Source organism: Pundamilia nyererei, unplaced genomic scaffold (assembly GCF_000239375.1).
Source record: "Pundamilia nyererei isolate P.nyererei 1_Seehausen unplaced genomic scaffold, PunNye1.0 scaffold00160, whole genome shotgun sequence".
NCBI classification, from domain to species: domain Eukaryota; kingdom Metazoa; phylum Chordata; class Actinopteri; order Cichliformes; family Cichlidae; genus Pundamilia; species Pundamilia nyererei.
In genome coordinates, this window is record NW_005187561.1 from 385,831 (window position 1) to 407,376 (window position 21,546).

Genomic DNA, 21,546 nt, shown 5'->3' on the forward strand with positions numbered 1-21,546 from the left:
AGTAGGCGGGGCCAGGTACGTACGTTCTGTTAGAGCAGAGCTACAGATTAAAAATGTCCAAGGCGAAGCGGTCAAAAGTCTGGCTGTACTTCGCAGCAAAATATGCAAACTCAGCAGCCTGCAACAAGTGCTTTAAGCTGATACTGTGATACTGTCAAAGGAGGTAACACCTCAAATCCGATGAAACACCTGGCGACGCATAGCGTTTTTTTTAAAAGCCCAGAAATGCGCTGTATTTGATAGCTTGCTGCGAGACCTCACACCGAGCACATCTACTGCGGGTGGGTTGCCTGTTATGCAACATCCCCCAAAAACACGAAGAGGAGAGTCCTGGCCCCTAGCCCTGCCAGTGTAGCAGAAATGATGACGGATGATGATGGCAGCAGCCGTTCTTCTCTGCGTGAGTAGCTAATTTACGTTGAGTAGGCTAACCACGTTATTACATTAATGCATGTAAGGTGAACTAGCAAACATCATCATAGCTACATGCGGCTGTCCTCTTGTTTGATGGCAGATACTCCCTTCACCCTGGCTAAAAAGGCTAAAATGACCAAAGAAAAAGTGGAAAACAGTTAAACATGAGAGGTTTAGGACAAAGTTTGTGTTTTTTCCATTGCACTGCTTCCAGCCAAGAGTGATACCATATATGCCCCATAGCTGCAGAAAAGGCTAACATTGTTATATTTTTACAAAAAACAGCTGAACATGAGAGGTTTTTGGACCACTTTTGTGTTCTCCATTCTTTAAGCACCGGTTTGAGCACCGTTTGAGCACCGGCACCGTTTCAAAAGTACCGATTTGGCACCGGTATCGGATAAAACCTAAACGATACCCATCCCTACCGAAAACGCAGTTTGCGTGTGGAGGAAAGGTGCAAACCCATAGAAAAATCTGCGTTTTCAAAAATACCCGGGTACGTGTAGACGCAGCCTCATACGCTTTTATTCGTGTATCGTTTTTCTCTTGTCTCTTATTTCCCCTTGTCTCGATTGTGCTTTATTTTCTTGTCCCGTGAACACAGAGTTTCCACTTCACTGCCTTATTTCATACGGGTGCACATTACCGATGCACGCCATTTTTTCCAAGTACGGCCGTCTCTTGGCATCTGGGCGCACTCGGTCGTGATACAGCCCTTTGTCTTTTGCGCTGATTTTATCCTCCTAAGACCCGAACTCTTCCACGACATGCATTTTTAATTTCTCTTTGATATTTGGGCATATTGGGGCCCGATGAATGTAAAAACAAAGAATTACCAGATTTTCTTTTACCTTATTTTTGTTTTTAAGAAAAATGAGAGCCACAAATGAGGATATTCATTTAAAATTTTGATAGAACAGTAGCAGTATAATGTTCTCGTAAGTGGATATCAGGCCCATGTAGAGCATAATTGAGTATTTTTGTCTAAATAACCCAAATGTGATGTCCACATATGTGGACGGCAGGTCCTAGGAGGTTAAGCATGGTTCTGATAGTCCTGCTTCCAACACAATAGTGTGTTTGTTTTGATTTGTGGCCTTCTGTCATGGCGCCGCGATCCCACAATGCAATGCGGCGTGACGTCAACCCTAAAGCCCAAAACGGGATGACGTCGTAACCTGTGTTTTAACGCCTGCGCAGATCAACCAGGAAGCGGTAGTGTTGGCGAAATGCAATCCCTCGGTTATGTTTTGTACTAAAGAAGACTAACAGGCAGGTATTTATAACACTGCCCTGTTTTCTCATGTTATGGACAGTGGCCTCAAAAATAATTTCCGAATATTTAAAAGAACAAGCGTGTTTTATCGGCGTTTATTGGCATAAAGGTGACGATTTAAAGGCTAGTGATGCAAGGCCACCTCTGTGCTAATAGAGCTGTGTGTTGAATTTTGTGTGTTTGAACAGTCTAACTTACCGTCCTGCCAATTTTCGGGTGATTTTTATAAGTTTTATGAGTATTATTGGACATGGCAATGGAGTTTAAATTATCTCAAAAGCTGGAAGTTGATTTCTAAAAACTGTCGACTAATTTGCCGTTAGTTTGTTTTGTTAGTTCTTAAGTCAGTAAGTCTTTGTAAAAGTCAAATATAACTACGTATTTTAGCAAAGTGTCGGTGTTTAAATTCTGTGTATTTAGGTCTGTGTAGGTTCTCAGACGCCAAGATCATGGTAATGTAAGTCGCGTTTTTCCCCCAAACGCCTTATTGCAAGAGTACAAAACACGTATTTTCTCTTGTGAGTAGGTAAAGGAGAGGAAGCACTGTATCAAATAAGCTTAAATGAAAGCAAGAGTACTTTTAAAACATCATTCAGTAGTTATTATAGCTATCTAGTGTAATCATTATTATTATTATTATTATTATTTTTTGTTAAATTAGTGAACAGAAACCCCCCCAGCACCAATACTTATTGCTTAAGCAGGGAGTGTTTTTTTTGTCTTGGTGAAATTGTGGATATACAGTACTGTGCTAAAATATTGAAGCTTCCCTCATTTGTGGCTATTGGCGGCTTTTTTTTTTTTTTTTTAAAGAAAAACAAATTTTCAGTCCAGTCACTGTACCTGATTATTTTCAGAGGAACTTTTATTTATTTATTTTTGTTTGTTTGATAAGCCACTTAACACTGACCTGTGAATTATTCGAGAATAGGAGAGCCCAACTCAGTGTTGTGTCTGCACATAACAAACAACTGAGCAAAGAGGCAATATTAAAATATATTTCTAGCCACTTTATTACTTGCTGCCTCTCACAAAAACACAGAATTTGTGCCCATTTACTTATTTGAATATACAACAAATGCCCAGGATAATGCTGTTTGACAGGGACAAAATTGTATTTTTTGCACCAAAGAAGTGTTAGCTGAAAACTTGGCATATCTCAGCGTGGTGTGCAGCGTGTCTTTAAAAGCAAAAGGAAGGTAGACAAGTGGAGGACAAAAGAAGAAGTGGCAGGCTTAAAAACCTGCCCACAGCTGATTAACAGTATCTCAAAGTCACGTTCTTTAGAATCAGCGTGAAAAAATGCAGCAAAGACCTGACATAGGACCTGAGAGATGCATCTGGGCTTGCAGTTGATCCATATACTGCTTACTGAAGCCGCATCAGAAATGGTATCAGTGTGAGGGTGGCTGTCAAAAAATTACTCTTAAGGAAGGGAAATTGGAAGAAAATGTTATGGTATGCCAAATGACACAATAACCAGACTGAAAATCCCTGTGAGCCCTGTTGCAACAGTGCTTATTGAGTCATAGTTTGACAGAGAATAAAGAAAAACAGCCAACATCCACATAAAACTCTTGGATTACTTAAAGAATTGACCTGAAAGCTTGCCTGATACATAGATTTCTTGGAATATAAAGGTCATCTTACTGAATATTGAAGTTTTAAAAAATTCTTTGGCAGTATAATAATCATAATGTAAAGGGGAAGTCTGATAAACATGTGTGCGTGCATGGTTGTATGTATTCCAGCAGGTTTGGCTGGATCCATTTCCAGTCGCAGCCATGGCATGCTGCCCCTTGTGCCCCAGGCTGTGCTCCCGCTCATCAGCCTACACTCTTGCTCTCGGGCTAGGCTTTGTAACACTGGGGACCAGCCGCATCCTACTTCTGAAAATGTCTGCCAATGCCGGTGATTACCTGACAGTAAACACATGCACACAACTTTTTTTTTTTTCACAGCTGGATAAAAAGATTTAAAAAACAGTGTTAATTTTTTTTGCGTGCATTACAGTGATGTGTTGGCAGCTTGCTCAGCACGTGTCTTCACATTTTGTTCTTTTTGCAGAAAACAAGTATGACTTCCTCCCAGCATCTGTAAATCTGCTTGCCGAGGCTCTTAAACTGCTCTTCTGTCTGGTCATGTCAGTCAGGGTCATAGTCCGAGGTAAACTTTGATGCCTGCGTGTGTGTCCTAGTTGGGATCAGCTTATGTTCTGGTTTCATATCACATCTCGAAGTGTTTTCTCACCTGCGGTGTTTTGTCTGTTTAAATCAAACTCTAGTTCGTTTTCCCTCCTTGGTGTAGTTCGTTCGTGCAGGTGTGACTGCACTCAGGAGCGGATGAAAAGAACAGCACCGAGACCCTTTGGAGGAAGTGGTCTCAGTACAGTTCCAAATTGACTCCAGAGCGGTTTGTTTATGGTGTGAAGGTGTAGTTTGAGCTATAAAAAAACCCCCATCCCATAGCAATGTATGCTTTGTAATCTCAGCATCGAAAGGTACTATAGATGTGCAAAGGTCTGTACGAGCTAGCAGCTAACCATGAAATAAATGTAAATTCTCTGTGTTCAGCACCTTCTTCCTGCGTTTACTTTTGTTGCTCCCAGCCCGACACATCTGGCTGCTGAGCAAACTGAACATTGTCACATTGTTTGTAGTGACGCAGTTTGGTTTGTGTGGAGTTCACTTGATTTCTTCTCTGTGTGGAAACAAACCCAATCACAGGGAAAAGCTAAAAGTTTACAAACTCATCAAGAGAATCTTTCTGTCAGACTGGCCCAATTTCCTGTAGAGGACCATTATTAATGAATTATTAATTATGTGTTATTTATTATAAAGTCCTGTGTCTCCAGAATTTTGGGATTGTACCTATTAGTTTATCATACATAGGTGTGACTGACTGTTGAAATTACTTTTAGATTTCAATACACCTGCTAGCTTAGATCGTAGAAGGCACTAAAAATCTAAACTAATGAAGTATTTGGAGACAGGTTAGTGAATGATGGCCAGTCAAAATAAGGTCAACCCTTAAGGTCAGTGGCAACAGGAATGTTGAATTAACCATTACAAAATAGAAGGGATCAATAACCTGGGTATTAGTATTTATCATGTCTCGAATATGACAAAAACCACGACAAGTCTTACAACTAATATTTGTGTTCATAAGTTCATCTGACCTCATTCTGTGTTCCATGAGTGAAGGATGTTCGTTGACTCTTTCTTTCTGTTACTACAGAGGGCCGATCATGCAGAGATTTGGGTTGTGCCTCCAGCTCTTCCTTCCTCAGCTCCCTGAAGTGGGCCGTCCCTGCTTTCCTTTACTTTCTTGACAACCTCATCATCTTCTATGTTATGAGCTACCTGCAGCCCGTCAGTACAGATAAGATATTTAAGATGTTTGCTAAATGAGATCTGCTAGAGGGAAATGTGGTTGCCTGGACTGCAAATTTTTTTAACCCTTTGTTAACATCCAAATCTCATTTTCCAGTTTGTAGATTTGAGCTTTTCATATCAGACTGGCATTAACAAAATGTCCTGCACATTTGATGCTTTAAATGTGCTGAGCTGCTGCTGTTTTTTTTGTTCCCAGGCTATGGCAGTGTTGTTCTCCAACTTTGTCATCCTGACCACAGCTGTGCTCTTTAGAATAGTTTTGAAGTAAGTTTCACTTTTAACTCAACTGTTCTTCAGAAACATGTTGTGTGTGTTTGATTGTGGAATGAGAGGTGATATTTTAAGATTTTATTTGGTTGGTCTCTTGAGGAAAAAAGACATTTTTTTCATGTTTTCCAATTGTAAGCGGACCAAAGTGTGCATGTGAGTGAGAATGGTCTCCTATACCATTGAACACTGTTACTGAATGTGTTTTGCTTGTCCCAGTGCACTAAAGCACTCACAGGTAATTTGATCTTCAGGCTGTTATTTTTATTACTGTATATCATAAGCTAATAGATTAAGCGTCATTTGTTTCTTGTTTTTTACTTGGCCTTTTCCTACAGGAGGCGCCTGTCTTGGGTTCAGTGGGCAGCGTTGGTTATTCTCTTCCTGTCCATCGTTTCCTTGACAACAGGATCAGGAGGCAAGCAAAACTCAATAGCTGTTCCCAGTCTTCACTCAAACCCACTTTCTAGCCCCTCCAACTCTTGCCTACTCTACACCCAGCTTCTGGAGGAGATGAAGAACAGCAGGTAAAAGTGAAGCATGCAGGATTATTTAACCTTTACTTAACTAGGAAGTAGATCTTTGGAGATTTAAAATATTTTTGCAGCAGAACAATTTTCCAGAACAAGATGAGCAGCAGCACGAAATAGAACAATACACACCCAGTGAGCATATTTATACACATGAAATAAAGAATAAAGTGTAGAAACTTAAGTAAAATATTTCAAAACTATGAAAACATCATGGCAGGTCAAATGTAGTGAGGCTGCAAAACATTTATCACTGTATTCAAATAATTTCTAATCACCTTGAATTCATTTAGTGAGATCAGTCCCCTCAAATATAGTTGATTTTGCAGCTCATGCTGGGAAGCTGAATGTTGAACTGCCCACAGCTGTAGGGAGAGATGGAAAGATTATATGTATCAGTTCCAACTATTTTAGCAGGTCTTTTATGCAAAGGGAGAAGAAAAGGTTTGGTAATCTAATAAATGACACATATCTGTCATATTTGTAATATTAGATTTAAATGATGGTGTTTTTGACTGCTGCATCGAGAAAGTATTCTGTAAGTAAAATGGCGCAGAGAGCTTTGGGAAATTCTGAGCACTTCTTTTGCAACTTGATAACATTTTTGTATTATTTATTAATCTACAGTGAAATACTGTAATGTACACGTTACATTAAATACGCTTTTTCACATCTTTGTTCCTTTACACTGCCAGTATATCATGGGCATCAACCCTGCCCGGCCAGGCCTGGAGGGACAAAGTAGTATCGAAGCTTCAATCTCTGGGTGTGGGTCACATCCTGCTCATCCTCCAGTGCTTCATCTCTGCCATGGCCAACATATACAATGAGAAGATTCTCAAAGAAGGAGAGCAGCTCACTGAAAGCATCTTCATACAGAACAGTAAACTGTGAGAAGCTGCTTGTGAAGAAAATGGGAAAGCAGAGGACATGTGGATGACTTTGGTGCTAACATCAGTCGTTTTTACTGCGTGTTTTTTAGGTATGCCTTTGGTGTGGTGTTTAATGGTCTGACTCTTGGGCTCAACAGCGAGGCACGAGGTCTCACCATGCACTGTGGCCTCCTACATGGACATAACATTTATTCCCTGGGCTTGGTGCTGGTCACTGGTGAGTAATGGTGGATTAAGGACTCGCACTGTCATCACAAATTTGTATTTTTTCTTTCCCCATTGGTCAGATTTGTCAGTTTCTTCCAAAATGTCAGTGTTAAACAAAAGTGGACCAAAACAGCTTCAACATTTATTCTACTTTTGGACATCATGCAGTCATTGGGACCACAAAATTACATTTAACATTTTTAACTTTTGGTGTTTCTGCCTATCACAAGATTGATAACTTCAGTCAGCACTGTAGTGCATCATTCTCACATCAGAGGGACATTTGAATACTGTTTTATACAGCATATGACTGGAAGATGAATATCAAGCAGGCATAAGTGTGATGTTTATTGAACTGAGATCTCCTACTGTCATTTCTGTTGCTGGAGATGTCCACTCTAATTTAATTTAATTCGTTTGCTGCTTTGAATTATATGCAAACATGTCCATGTGGATTATAGAAGTTGCTTGAGGAAGAGAAAATATGTTCATCAAAAGAAGACAGTTGAGGTACTCGGGGCATCTAACCAGGATTCCTCCTGGACTCCTAGGTAGGTGAGGTGTTTTTGGCCATGTCCTACTGGGAGGAGGTCTCAGCGGGCTTGGGGAATACTGTGTCCTCCAGGATGAGCTGGAAGGGATGGCTGGGTTGAAGGAAGTCTGTCAAATTGATAAGCAGAGGAAGTGGTGCAGCACCTGGTTCTGTTTGTAGAAGCTCAGATGTAGGGGCAGCCAATCAGATGAAAGCTGGCGTAAATAGAGGAGGGGTCGGAGTGGGAGCTCCAAAAAACTGTAGCATGCAAAACCACTACTTTGTACAATTTCTGTCGTCTACAGACAAAATCATCTTAACTTGTGATCTTGTAAGCTGCTGGTACTTGAGTTGTTTTATGCCTCTGAACAGAACCTGGTGGGTATTTGGTCCTGCTTCTGGCATCAGTGCTAAGCTACAGTAATCCAGCTGCTGGATGTAATTTGTTATTAACTGGACTAGTTCATTTATCTATCTCTAGTATGCATTTGAAGAACTCATAATCTTCTGTGTTCTCCCTAGCTGCCCTGGGCTTATCCGTGGCCTTCATCTTAAAATTCAGAGACAACATGTTCCATGTGCTGACTGGCCAGATCACTACTGTTCTGGTCACAGGCCTCTCCCTCTTCCTCTTTGACTTCCACCCTTCGCTGGACTTCTTCTTCCAGGCACCCACAGTCCTGCTGGCCATCTTTATCTACAATGCCAGCTGGCACAAGGACCTGGAATATAGCCTGCAGCGAGAGAAACTACGGGTCATCAACGGGGAGGTGTTTGAGAGGTCAAGAGGGGTAGGAGACAAACCACATATCCTCAGTAGTCACGCACACAAGCCCACACACTCCTTTTCCTCACACAACTTCGCTCACCTAACCCCGATGTATATCCACTTCCTCTACTCCCGCCCACATACCAAGTGCTCTGCAGGAAACTTGGCTCTTGTTTCTCTGTAATGTCATTTCTTGAGTGCAGGAGGAAACCTGATTCCCAGCTATGAAAATAGCATTCAGGCTCATGCTGGAGCCTTACTTCATATAATTCCTTTAGTAGTCAAGTGTTTTTTGATGGAAGAAGCTATTTAACAATACAGTAGTCTGTGGGGATACTATCCTGGAATTCTTTTCACCCCCAGCGTCCTGTTCTGTATTGAAGAAACCCTGTAATTCATGTGAAATGCCAGGTTTCAGGTGTTTGTTTCTTTGCTAGAGCACTAACAAAAATACCCTCTCCATTGGCAGCCGTGGCTTTAAAATGCACGGTACTTCCCCGGTGTTTTTCGGGGAGCAAATACTGCCCTCCACTTTCTGAAGACAGAAAAAAGATGTGCACAGTGCCTCAATGTCTGCAGATTTGTCCACTGGATTTGACCACTTGTGCATTCATTCTGATGCCTTGTCTCTTTTTTGTGTTGCAGGACGGTGAGGAGCTCGAGCTCCTGACAAAGGCAAATGCAGACAGTGAATCTGATGAAGAGTCCTTGTAGTAATGATAGAGCTAGAAGTATCCAGAGGATACTCTGCATCTTTCCTGCTGCTGGTGTCGAACTGCACAATTGACTGGATGGAACATGGTCACAGATTGTCTGTGAAAGCATTTATTTGAACAGTGATGAGCAGGTAAACGGTGAAAGATACTGTTGCTAGATTATATGATAGACTCCTAGAATTAAAAACAAACAAGGTGTTTAATAACAGAATTAGCAAAATCTGTATATTTTGGAAACGTGCCTGTCTGTGGATGACTGCTGTCATTCATATGGGGGAAAGTACCAGCAACGCTGTTTGTTGGAAAATAAGTGATAAGTGATACTTTTGGATTCATTATGGATTTCTTTTATGCACAGTGTATTTCTTTACATGATTCCTGTTGTACATGCTGCTATCTGACTGCTTGCTGGTGCTGGACGTCTAAGGACCAGAAACTGCAGTTTCAAGATTGTTTTGATAATACATTTGTTTGAAATTGTAGTGATTTTGAATCTTTATCCACACTATGATGAATTCGGTTTGTATTGTACTGTGGAAGAGGCAGTCCAACGCAAATCCCCCCCCCTAAATTTCAGTCTTCATGAAACTCCACTCTTGTCCATCAGCCTTGTTTCCACTCCGTTCTGCAGTCATGAATGGATGTAGGAGCTCCTTTAACTGTCTGGACATTTGCAGCTCAAATAATTTCACATGGTGATGAATAGAACCACAAAGAGGACGCAGAGTTTTTATCAAGGTGGATAAAAGAAACTGTCTTTTATTTTGTGATCTCAATTCTGGAATCACAAAAGAAGAAACTCAACCAAAAGGAAAAAAGGAACAGAGGCAACTATTAAGTCCAAAGTAAAAGGGGAAAGAAAGAAAATACCACTCACATTACTACGACAGGCAAAAAAAAGTTGTTTTTCATTGTTGAAAAAAGGAAAGCAGAGCTGCAGCTTTTTATAGGACCCCAAATTTCCCCCAAAATAATAGGAGGCTTGCTAAAATTTAGTACACCCGACATTAGGTGGAAACAAAAAATATAAATGAATGTTTTATACATCTGGCACCTGGACTATTATTTTCATTGGACTATTGGTGTTTATTTTCTGAGCCAGAATAAGTGGTATTGATATAATTGCCACTAATGCCTGACTTTCTGTCAGCACCACAAACTCCCTGCTTCTCTTACTTGGGGCTTGAATATTTTCTTGTTAAACTGTAAAATAACATTGTCTAAAGATTGTTGTTTGTGCCATTAAAATCCTCACGTGTGAATGCATTTTCTTGTAAAATAAATGGCGAGTTGTTTTACTTCTGTGCAAGTAATGCAATTTAATACAATCGCTGATGTCTTGTCATAAATTTATGTGCATTTATTTAAATACTGAGGTTTTCTGGAGGAAGACTTAAAGGGTACTAGCTGCTCTAACTCCATGTTTTTATTCTATTACTTTGCACATACTTGATAGCTGTTTTAGCTCAATATCAGTTCCTCTTAGATATTTTACCCACCTGCTGAATAACAGTGTTCCACACCCACTAACATTATACAGATCCAAGAGAAAAGAGACTGTAACGCAGTCTGATGTCTAAGCTTTAAATGAACAAGACTTACTTGTACATACACTTTGGCCATGTTTAATACAAACTCTGTCTCTTGCTCTATGGCAGCTGAGAGATGCTCCAGCCTCCCCATGCCCTTAATTGGATAAGTGGAAGAAAATGGGTAGGTGGATTCCAGCCCTTCTTACTCACAAAGTGTGTTTGCAAATGTGATTGTATTGAGGGGACAGTTAGTTGAGAAGGTCTGAAACTACTGTAGATATTTCAAGTACGGCAGGTTGTTTCAGTCATTACATGACCACTAAAATATACTTGGAAATATCTTTCCAGTTTTGCCACTAGGGGGAGGTGTTGCTCAAAAGATTATTGCAGTGCATTGGCACTGAAAGAGACAAATAATTTAAAGGACCTGGTAGTAAACAAAAGTTTATTTTCATATAGCCATATAGAAACAGAGTATAAATAGAAACAATGTATAGCAACAGAAACTTTACAAAAGAGAAATAATGTGATACTTTTAATAATATTATTGGTAACTGCACTTCAAATGCAACAGATGTCCAATAAATATGTTCTATTATCTACAAAATCAACGTGTGTGCTGAAACTATGTAAGTCTGACCTAAAAAAGCCAGCTAGAGATGACAGACGATGCAATAATGTTTTAAGTTGAAACAAACAAACAAAAAACACGGCAAAAACTAAAGTACGCAATCCATCTTTGAACCTTCAGGTTCATCCATAAATTTACTGACTAACCAGATCTGACGCTGCTAAGTATAAAGCAGCGTACTATGCTATATAGGGAATGTTAAAGAACTGGATATGTGAAAGCATTTTTCTTCCCTTCACTAAGTGCTACAAAATACTCGTCTGTGCCAACTGCCCGGTGGGAGATGGGAAAGACACAAAAAGGTTTTGGGCCAAAGGAAGGTAGCACCAAGGACCAGCTGCAGGCCAGTGTGCATCATTGGAAAGCACACACCTGTTAGTAACCATACCCCTGGTGATAGCCATCCTGATAACTGTGTTCGTATCCATGTTGATGGTAACCATAGCCACCATATTCATCTTCAGGGCAGCGCATGCCAAGTGACTGCTGGATGGCCATCTCCTGTCTGCGGAGCTGCATAGAGTCTACCAGGTCATAGATAATGGCCATGGACCACATGGGTGAGGGGTACCAGGACTTGACATTGCCATCCTTCCCCACCAGCAGCATGGAGAAGTATTCTGGGCTGATTTGGAAGTAGTTTCTCATGTCCTTCACGAGGGTAGCTGAGAGCCCTTCACGCTCCACGGTAGCACTCCCTGGATGGACCAGAGGATCAGGTTAGGAACAACGTATTAAAGAGTGAATTTCACAATAGATGTAGCACATCGACATTTTCCTCTTCCTCTAAACTTATCACACAGAACTCAGATACCAAAAAAGTAGAGACCTTAGCTTTCAGAAAATATATCTGTTCACTATTTTGTATTAAATATTCTTACCATTGATAGGATAGAGCTCCAAGACTCCGCCCATATCTGCCGACTCTGTGCCAACCAGCTTCAGAATGGCGATGTGCCTCAGGCCTGTGTAACCATGACAACCATTTTTTGAAAAGACATCAGAATGAGGCAAACAATTTTTAGACAACAGCATGACTTCAAATGAGAACAGCAGTATGCTGACCAACTGTTCCTTATCAGTCTGCTTATTTAGGCTGATTGTTACTTATTTGTTATTGGAACTGTCCTAAGCACTGGTCTCTAGGTAAAGGGAGGAGAATGTGATGGTGGTCCAGAAAGCCCTGCCAAAAAAGCTGTTTCCTCTGAAGCGAGAAAGCCCACGTTAAACACAGGAGAACGCTGGCTTCACTTGGTGAGCGCCAAGTTCTGAATACCAGGATCAAACCTCTCAGGCCTTCAGCCCAGTCAGCAGGACAGGCCTTTGTGTGGGATGAGGGAGCGAGGGGGCAGCCCTGGGTGCTAAACCAGCCAAGAGCAACACATGAAGGGAAAAAAGTCCCAGTAGAACCTAAACTGGATCTAGTGATAAAGCAAAAAAAGCTGATTTTTTCAATCATCTGACTTGACTTAAATAAAACCAGTGTACACTCAAACAGATAAATGGTAGCACTTTCTAGGAAGTTATATTTCATGAGAGCTTTATAAGCTAGGACAAATGATAAATAATCTGTTAATGCTTCACAGATCAACAGTAAGCTAAAAATATTTTTTATCATTGCAAGGTTGTAAAAATTTGCTTTGGCTTAAATATAAACCCCTATTTAATGCCCCTGTGTACACACAGTGTATGTGTGTTTGAAGGTGAAACAGGCATGAAACATTCAAAAAGAGAGGGCAGTGAAAGATTACTTGTCATCTTGTTCACTAGCCCTTAAGGTCAGAAACTGATATAATGTAATTGTAGATTTAATGGCTGATTGTTACAAATAAAACATCTGACTCAAGGTCAAGCTCATACATGTGAAAGACCATTTAGTGTTTTTTTACAGCCTATGTTAACCTGTATGAATATGCAGAAGCAACAAAAGTCTGAAGGGAGCCAGGAAGAAATGTCCAAAATCTTCAGCTTGTGCAAACAAAACAAGAGCGTGAGGTTCATCTTGGGCAGAAAGTCCTGCTGACAGCAGTTATTTGGTTTCACAGAGAAGGAAAGTTCACCGTGGGCTATTTAAAGTTTACACGTGTCTTCCACAAACCTGTCAAACGTATCAGGTTGTTGAGATTTGCAAAGTTGAGACAAATGCCTCTTTTTGAGATGTGCCGTAATAACTTTCAAGTTGCTGTGGAAAAATTGACTAACTGGCCGGCTGAAAAGTCTCCTGCCAGGGGAGGAAAAGAAAAACAGTTCAGTTTTTTGCCAGTTCCGTCATCTGGGATCCTTCTCCACATCCACTGGTGAACATGCATTAACACACACATAGTGCTCATGTGCATAAACACAGGCTGATAATGTCTGGAAAGTTGCAGTAAACAAAAAAACATAACTTGTTCATTTGATTTCATTGCTTCTTCATTTGATTAACATATTCATGAATATTCTGACTAACATTTTGGCAAGCAGGGACATGACACAGGCCCGTGTGAAGAGAAGGTCACCTTGGAATAAACATGTCATCAGAGGGAAGTTTCATAAAGAGTTCTGCTCTTTTAGGTATTTCTTCCCAGGAAATGAATCTTTGTACTTTCGGACTTGCAGGAACAGAAGATTGTTATGGGCGGCTGTGCATCTTCCACTAATAGGAAGGTCAGTTGTTCAATCTCTTACAACATTTCTTATAGGGTACAGAGTACAGTGAACAGGCACATCGTGACCGTTTACGATAAATTAGACTAAGGAGTGTTAATCACACTAACAATTGGTTCATTGAGCCTGCAACTGTGTTTCTTATAGATTTGTTTTTTGGTTGCAGCAGGCAGCAGATTTTGGAGAAAAAAACCTACACCACCTAAACAGCACCAAGCAGCAGAGAGACTCAATTAGAGCTTGGGTGGCGAGCATATTTGAGCTTTTAGCAACTGAAGTGACCTCTGAAAAGTGAAACTGGTTGACTTCTGGTGACTCACCCAGATTGCAAGCTTGGCTGTTGAGGGCGTAGAGCTGCTGCTGATAGGCCCACTCCTCGTCGTTGGGAGCGGAGATAATGAACAGGCGACGTCTCCATCGGAACCTGCAATCACAGAAAATTTGAGTCCGGATTTAAGTGGCACTTTGGTCCCGCAGTGAGAGCTCTGTACCAAGACAAGGAGTTTGTGCTTGTGTGCTACATATTCCCCTTATTACTGCCAGAGGGTGACAACCCGGAATTATGGTCAAAAACCTGCCAGATCTCTACACTGTGTTCGGGGGGATTCAGGTCTCTATGGCAACAAAAGACAGCCTGTCTTTAGACATCTCCAGGAGAAAATGTGACTGAAATGATTCAGCCTTGAGGAATGGCAGGGTTTTTGTTACTTTTGATTTTCATGGAACACACACACATGCATGCTGCTGCAGTCTGCCAAGTGCTGCTCAGAATTATTTAATTGTGGTCCAGCTGACTGCAACAGATATTTGACTGATGTGGACACAGCATGATGGGACCACCCAGTAATTCCAGCTACACAGACTATATTGATCCTTGGGGGAACAACCTATATATGGCATCAATCTCAATAAAATGTTGTAATAGAAACTGTACTGAATACCTCAATTTGTCATGGAAATCTTGCACCCATGGAATGGTTTGTGCATGTTATTTTTAAGCTACAAGTTAATGCTACATCAGCATCCAGTGTTAATTTCACAGACCAATTATTTTTGTCATAATTTTTGTCAGTTACCTTTGTTTTCATGATGAAAGGGAGACAATAACTAACTAAAAACTAGTGCACGAGACAAAAAGGTGCGATGGAATATATTGATACTTTGGTCTAAAAAAAATAAAAAATGTGAGATCCAATCAGAAATATTTAAGCTGTGTACAAAGGCGGGACGAGTTTGGAAGTGACCCAATCAGAGGTAATTGCCCTGTGCATAAAATGTGACAAAATATCGAAACCTGGGAGGAAGAGGAGAGTGAGCATATGCACACATTTCACATTTGATATCAAGGAAAATAAGATGGAAACAAACCTTTACACTTTCAATGATATTTAACAGACTAAAAATAGAAATAGACTGAAACTACAATATTTCAGATGCCTAAATTATGACTAAAACTAAATATTCAAAAGACTATGACTAAAATAATCAAAATTAAAAATGTAAAACAATCACAGCAGTATTCCTGTACACAAATCCATTCTTGTGTGATCCCCGAACAGTTTATGATTGCAGCTTATTAACCAAGCTTGCTAGTGTTAGCTAATAACTTTCTCAACCTCAACCTGAATTGTGTCTCCAAAAACACCACACCATAATGCTAAAATGCAAGGTTTTAAAAGCAAGTGAATCAGTGAATCAGTGGGTCTACAGGCTTTATTTACTAATCTCACTCATGGGCGAATATCAGCAAATCCCTGCTGATAGTTCTTAAGATGTCTTTGTCAGAAAAAAAGGTTTTAATGTTTGTACATCCACAGTGTTTTGGTCATGCCCTATATTTCCATAGAAATCCTCACCTGGAGAGAAAGTTTTCCAAAGATCTGGGCTTGTCTTCCTTCTTACAGACCACTCCATCTCTCTTCTGCTGCTCCATCTCTCGCATTCGGGAGGAGAAGGTGTCGATGTAGTTAAATACAGCCTTCATGGCAATGGGAACCTCAAAGGATTGCTGACAAACAAGATTGACAAGAACCAGTCATACTCTCCCAAAGGTCGAGTCCGAGGTGAAACCACAGAATAAATAAATCAAAATCCCTGTCGACAAAAAATAAAACAATAAGTAACACTACAGTACAGCGGGCATTAAAATAGAAATCCACTGCATGAAAATGGTGAAACTCCTTCCAGTAATGTGATTATATGAAGTTATGCATGTTAGTAAATGTGGTGTGGGCTTTACCACATCCCAGCAAATCTTTGTAACAACTTCTGGGAAGCAGCAAAACCAAGTATCTCATTTCATCCTAACTGGTCATAACACCAACATCTGAAACGCGCACAAAAATGTAACACACTTGCACATCTTCCTCAGGACATGCTGAAGTTGCCATTCTGATTCTTTCACACCTTTCCTTGCACTGCGCTCTCTGTCCTTTTTCTGTCTAATACACACACCCACATCCGTGTACATTCACAGACTCCTCTGTCTCTGCTGCTGACAGCAGAGGATGTGAACACTGGCCTCTTTGATGAATCTGTCCGAAAAACAGGCTGGTGATTTATCCTGGCACATGCACACACACTCTTATACACAGATGTTGAGCAAATGTCATGTTGTGTAAATTTAAACAGTGTTTTAGTAAAAGCACCATGTTGGCAGTATTAGGGCAGAGAAAAAGAGAAAGATTTAATGGAAGTGTAAGCAGATAAGTTGTGAATCAGTGAACACTGGAAGAGGACCAACCGACCAACAGCAGGCTGTTTAAAAGTATTAGTCAAGACTATGTGAAAGGGCAAGTAAAAAAGTACGATTAAAATCCTCCCTGCCAAAATACCATAGTATATTTAGAGGTCTTTCACAATTCAGTGACTGAATCCCTTAAGGCTATGTTCCAGGAAGGCAGGACTTTTGACACAGCTGATCATGCAGTCTTGGTGAATATGCTACATGGCAACAGTCTTGTCCAATAACACTGTAACTTAGTTTTGAAATAACCATGACGTGTCTGCTTTCCTGGGTCTTCTTCTGTGTTTTTTCCTGTTTCCAAAGAAATGCCTTTGGATGTGTGTGTGCATCCAAAGGCACTTTGCATTGGTTACATTGTTGCTCTGCTTGGTTCCTTCTTATTGTTTGTATGTACATGTGTAACAGCCATACCCAGCACTGCCTTCACTTTCACAATATTTTACAAATATTTATTTCCCAGAGTCAGAACAGACATTAAAAAGAAGCATTTACCGATGCTGGCTATGTTACGTGGCCTAATCTACAGGGGGATATCTTTTATGAGTGTTTTCCATTTCCCTGCATTGCTTCTCTTCTCTTCGTGTCATGTCAGCTATTTACAGTGCAGCTGACTGAGAAGAGCTTACACTGCAAATGCTTGTTAAAGGCTCTTTGAGACTGATGGTGGCGCTTGAACCTAAAGGTTAGTGTGAGCCTGCTATTATAGTTACTCACAATGACAACACATCACTATCATGCTAACCGTCTTGTTAGCATGTACTAATTAGTCCTAAACATAACACGGAGCTGAGGCTGTTTGGAATGTCACAGGGTTTTGACATCATATGTTTAGACTGTTTAGCTTACACGTATGTACCTCACTGCATGTTTATTGGGCACCGATGCATTACAAATATATATTTACTCATTTATTTTGTTTAATACCTTGTTTTGTGTTTTCTTAACACTTTACTAAAACAAGACCATTTAATTTTGCTATCTCACCATAGCACTTGCAACAGTTAAAACAAAGTTAATTTGGAGTAGAAACCAAGTGTAGACATATCAAGTGAACACTAGATATATCTGTATGCCCATCCACATTATCTTTGCCTATATTGACAGCTGTTTATCTCTCTGCTTCAAGCTTTACAGGTACATTAATGACAGTTCTCATATTTAGGCTAAAGATTATTCTCTCTCATTATTATTTCCTCTAGATTAGGGTTGTAGTGGAGATATCAAGGATAGGCACGGTTGTGGCACTGATTCAGTCTTTGAGCACTACGGTCACCCTGGTGTGTCAGCCAGAACACCACATAAGGGCAAATTGTCGCAGAGTAGGGAAGAAGGAGCTTGAGGTTCGGTCTGAGGCACTTTATTGTCACTACTCAATTTCTGGGGCTGTAAAACAGTTGCATGTGTATGTGTGTGGTTTTACATAACATCCCGCAGGAATCAGTGCACCCCACCGGACCAACACTGCTCATCGGACCTTAAACTGCCCACCTTACTAACCGGATGATGTCACCATACGGTGGGCTGGCCCAAACTGACAGAAGATTGAATATTAAATGAACAGTAGATAAACTTATATAAACTTACAAACACCAATAGAATTATCCTATGAACTTTGGGGCCTTTTATACAAGGGTCAGCCAACTCCAGGCCTCAGGGGCTGGTGTCCTGCAGGTTTTAGATCTCACCCTGGGTCAACACACCTGAATCAAACGATTGGTTCATTACCAGGCCTCTGGAGAACTGCAAGACATGCTGAGGAAGTTATTTAGCCATTTAAATCAGCTGTGCAAGGACAAGGGTACACACATGTATATTTATATGGCTCTTTGAGAGGCTATTGATTGACAGCAATGCATTCCCAAGTCCCTCCAACAGGACTTGAAATTGGTGTGAAATAGAAGAGCTGCCCAAAAACATGTAACTTTTAAGAATTTCATCACAGCGTGAAACTACAGTTCTCAAAAAAGCTCACCACACCACCTTCTTCCTCGACACCGTCACATTCAGTGAGTATATGTTTATAACTCTCTTCTTTTCAAAACAAAAAATATGAGTGTGTGTGAATCTCCAATCATCTCCTGGATGATTGAGAATGCATCAAGACGTGAGTGTGTGTGGTTCATTTAGGGGACATCTTTATATTTTAGAGTGAAAAAACTGCTTGACTTACATGCTTTCCAAATTCACACCGCATTAATTTAAGTATTCAACAAGCTAATTGATCTACACAGCACGGCCATTCTGTTATGGGGCTGCCCATCACATTCTAGCTACTTTTGGCTGCCCCTTTATTATCAATATAACATGCCTTGATGAGACTGTGGTCTGGCACTATTTACCTAAATCTGAATTAAATTATTCACAAGTCACTACAAAAGGTATACTTGTGTTTAATTTGGCGTATTTGATGCTCTTCCCAACACAGCTGTCAAGGGATTTTTTTTCTCCTCCTCCTGGTACTTAAATAGGGATCTTTCACTGTTAGGCAAATGTGCAAACCACTACACTATAGAGCCACAGCCTTCACATAATCCTCCTATACTGCTTAGAAAGAGTAAGTCTCTACCTTGACTCTCATGTCAGTGTCTGTGAGGACCATGTAGAACTCCTCGTAGGTCATGCCAAACTCTTTCCTCAGCTCTGTGATCAGATCCTGGTTCACCAGGTCTTCCTGACGAAGGCCCTTCATAGGCTTGTCATTCTCTGGAGAAATAAAGGCACATTAGACAGATTCAACATCTACTTTCCTACTTTAAAGGGGGTACTAATTTCCCCTTTAAAGAAAACCAATTAACTGTTAAAATCAAAGGAACATAACATTTATTATATTTGGAATCTTAGTGAAATGGTCCAAAAGTCAAATGTAAATCTAATATATTGCCTGGAATATCAGATTGGAAAAATTGGGGAAAGAAGGAAAACTGCACACTATTGGTTAATCTGTCTTCTGTCATGTCTCCCTCCCCTCACTGCCAGTCGGTTGTGGCAGATGGCTGCCTCTCACTGAACCTGAGGTTTCTTCCTGTTCAAAAGGAGTTTTTTTTCTCCCTTCTTCTCACTGTCACCAAGTGATTGCTCATCTGCATCTTCTGAATGTTGTTTTTTTCCCTGACAATTATTCAAATGGTTATGGCTTCTAAAGGCTAGAAAAGTACAGAGCAGATACAAAAACAGCTTAAGACATGTTACAGTCGTATTTCTTAACGTAAAACGAAGAGCAATTGTTTCCCAGTTAACATGCTTACTCCTCTTGTAGTTTAGTCATCTATGCTGATTTCAAAAAAACTGCTCCTTTAACAAATTTGTCTGAGAAGTTTAAGAATTAGACTCTTGAGTGAAGAGCAGAACTGAAGCATGCAGAATGAATCGGGGACAAACTGGACAAACAGCAGCTGAGATCTAAAAGGGTTGGATGTCTCAGAAGTCTAATGGAGCTGGTGTTTATGCAGACCAAAGCCTTTAATCATAGCTCCTTCCGTGTGTGTGTATGACATACAGACCACGGAACAGTGTGTTCTTGGTGGCTGGTTTGCCCACTCTCTGCTGTGTAATGTGTATGAGCAATCATGTCAGGAAACCCCCAGTACATGTAGGTGGCAGAGGACAGACTGTACACACAGATATGTACAGCAAACACTCTTTAATATGGTCTATATGCAAAACATACACGTGGCCAACCAGGCTACAACCCAAAGATGAAGTCACTGTAAGCAGAGGAGGGGCAATGCTGAAAGGACCAGCTGTTTGTCTGTGCACTGTGATCACACACAGTGCGTTTCTCTCACTTCCAAGGACTCTTATGTTGACTTCCATTTACTTTCTTGAGATTCATTTACATACTGTTGCTTAGCTTAACCTAAACTTAAATCAAGCCTTCATAATTAAAATGAATGAAGACTTACCAACAATGTGACTACATAAAAACATTATGTCTGGATAAAACCTCATCTGCACATTGAGTGACAGACTTAAAAAGCTTAACAAAGAGCAGTTAACACACATCAACCGCAGCCTCTGGTTTGAGACGGCTATAAAATGTCTCAAAATAGAAGCCAAGCACAAATGACGCAGTGCGTCTCACAAAAACCGCAGCAGTTTTGTTGCATTTGAACAAGTAGGTTTTCAAGCACTGTTATAACTGCTCTCTGTGTGCATGTGGGTGTGATGAATTAAATGTCTCCAGCTTACACATCAACTCCGCAGGAGATGATGCACAGGAAAGGTATGCACTCTGGTTTGCTCTCCTGGTACATGTTATACAGACTCCTGTACTTCATAGCTGCTGAACTCATCACATTTTGGATTGGAAGCTGAAGGCATTCCTACCTCTAGCTACAAATAAAGTATAATTACTAAAATAAGCAACGGTATTATGGTAAATGAGCCGAATCTAACATCACTGAATTCAGAGGTCAACACTGTTTAGTATCACCTGCACAGAGAAGCACAAAACACTGTGGCTTTGGCAGAGTCGGTGCGCATTCTGGATGTCACTGTGGGAGCAGAGATCTCTGCTGAACACATCTAGTTTGACATAATGTGAGGAAGGTAAAACAAGGACAGGACAGCAGATGTGGCAGGAGACACTTTTCCTTGCCACAGTCTCAGTATGGACAGCACTCACACAACATTTCCCTGAAAAATGGTATTTTTAAGGCAAACCACATCTACTGTATTCCTAAAAACATGCAAACTTACTTACATTTATGACAGAATGCCCGAGTCTGTTTATTTCAGTGCTAAGTAGAGAGAAAATGCTTTCCTTTTTGGTGATAACCACAATTGTTATCAAATAAATTGCCTGTATTTATATAGCGCTTTACTAGTCCCTAAGGACCCCAAAGCGCTTTACATATCCAGTCATCCACACATTCGCACACTGGTGATGGCAAGCTACATTGTAACCACAGCCACCCTGGGGCGCACTGACAGAGGAGAGGCTGCCGGACACTGGCGCCACCGGGCCCTCTGACCACCACCAGTAGGCAA

General features: G+C 40.6%; 2 protein-coding genes across 6 annotated transcripts in view; one reads left to right on the forward strand and one right to left on the reverse strand.

Moving 5' to 3' along the window:
* Positions 1 to 1,596: 1,596 nt before the first annotated feature.
* On the forward strand, positions 1,597 to 10,721 carry slc35a5 (solute carrier family 35 member A5). Of its 5 annotated transcripts, XR_001290528.1 has the most exons (11): positions 1,597 to 1,693; positions 3,445 to 3,604; positions 3,761 to 3,859; positions 4,931 to 5,064; positions 5,285 to 5,352; positions 5,694 to 5,882; positions 6,581 to 6,775; positions 6,868 to 6,995; positions 8,040 to 8,308; positions 8,932 to 9,133; positions 10,661 to 10,721. XR_001290528.1 is itself a non-coding variant. In XM_013913951.1 (10 exons), the coding sequence occupies exons 2-10, from the start codon at positions 3,478 to 3,480 to the stop codon at positions 8,998 to 9,000; spliced, it is 1,278 nt and encodes a 425-aa protein (XP_013769405.1). In that variant the 5' UTR covers positions 1,597 to 1,693; positions 3,445 to 3,477; the 3' UTR covers positions 9,001 to 10,234. The 5 variants fall into 5 exon arrangements, 4 of the variants coding, with proteins under 4 accessions (XP_013769405.1, XP_013769407.1, XP_013769408.1 ...); XM_013913951.1 differs by lacking the exon at positions 10,661 to 10,721 and having other exon boundaries at positions 8,932 to 10,234; XM_013913953.1 differs by lacking the exon at positions 10,661 to 10,721 and having other exon boundaries at positions 3,448 to 3,604; positions 8,932 to 10,234.
* Positions 10,722 to 10,955: 234 nt separating this feature from the next.
* Positions 10,956 to 21,546, reverse strand: part of ccdc80 (coiled-coil domain containing 80) — a 17,407-nt gene continuing 6,816 nt past the window's right edge. Inside the window, exons 6-10 of the mRNA XM_005745509.1 lie at positions 19,124 to 19,260; positions 15,668 to 15,819; positions 14,132 to 14,235; positions 12,047 to 12,130; positions 10,956 to 11,863 (exon numbers count right to left, since the gene is read on the reverse strand). Of these exons, the coding sequence (XP_005745566.1) occupies positions 11,541 to 11,863; positions 12,047 to 12,130; positions 14,132 to 14,235; positions 15,668 to 15,819; positions 19,124 to 19,260 (800 nt within the window). The 3' untranslated portion in view covers positions 10,956 to 11,540. The remainder of the gene's footprint in view (positions 11,864 to 12,046; positions 12,131 to 14,131; positions 14,236 to 15,667; positions 15,820 to 19,123; positions 19,261 to 21,546) is intronic.

Bases quoted from the DNA above. Each gene is read 5' to 3' on its own strand.
- slc35a5 (XM_013913951.1), top strand. From the start codon at position 3,478: ATGGCATGCTGCCCCTTGTGCCCCAGGCTGTGCTCCCGCTCATCAGCC. The intron at 3,860-4,930 runs GTAAACTTTGAT...CTGTTACTACAG, and splicing joins AGTCAGGGTCATAGTCCGAG to AGGGCCGATCATGCAGAGAT. The intron at 5,353-5,693 runs GTAAGTTTCACT...CTTTTCCTACAG, and splicing joins CTCTTTAGAATAGTTTTGAA to GAGGCGCCTGTCTTGGGTTC.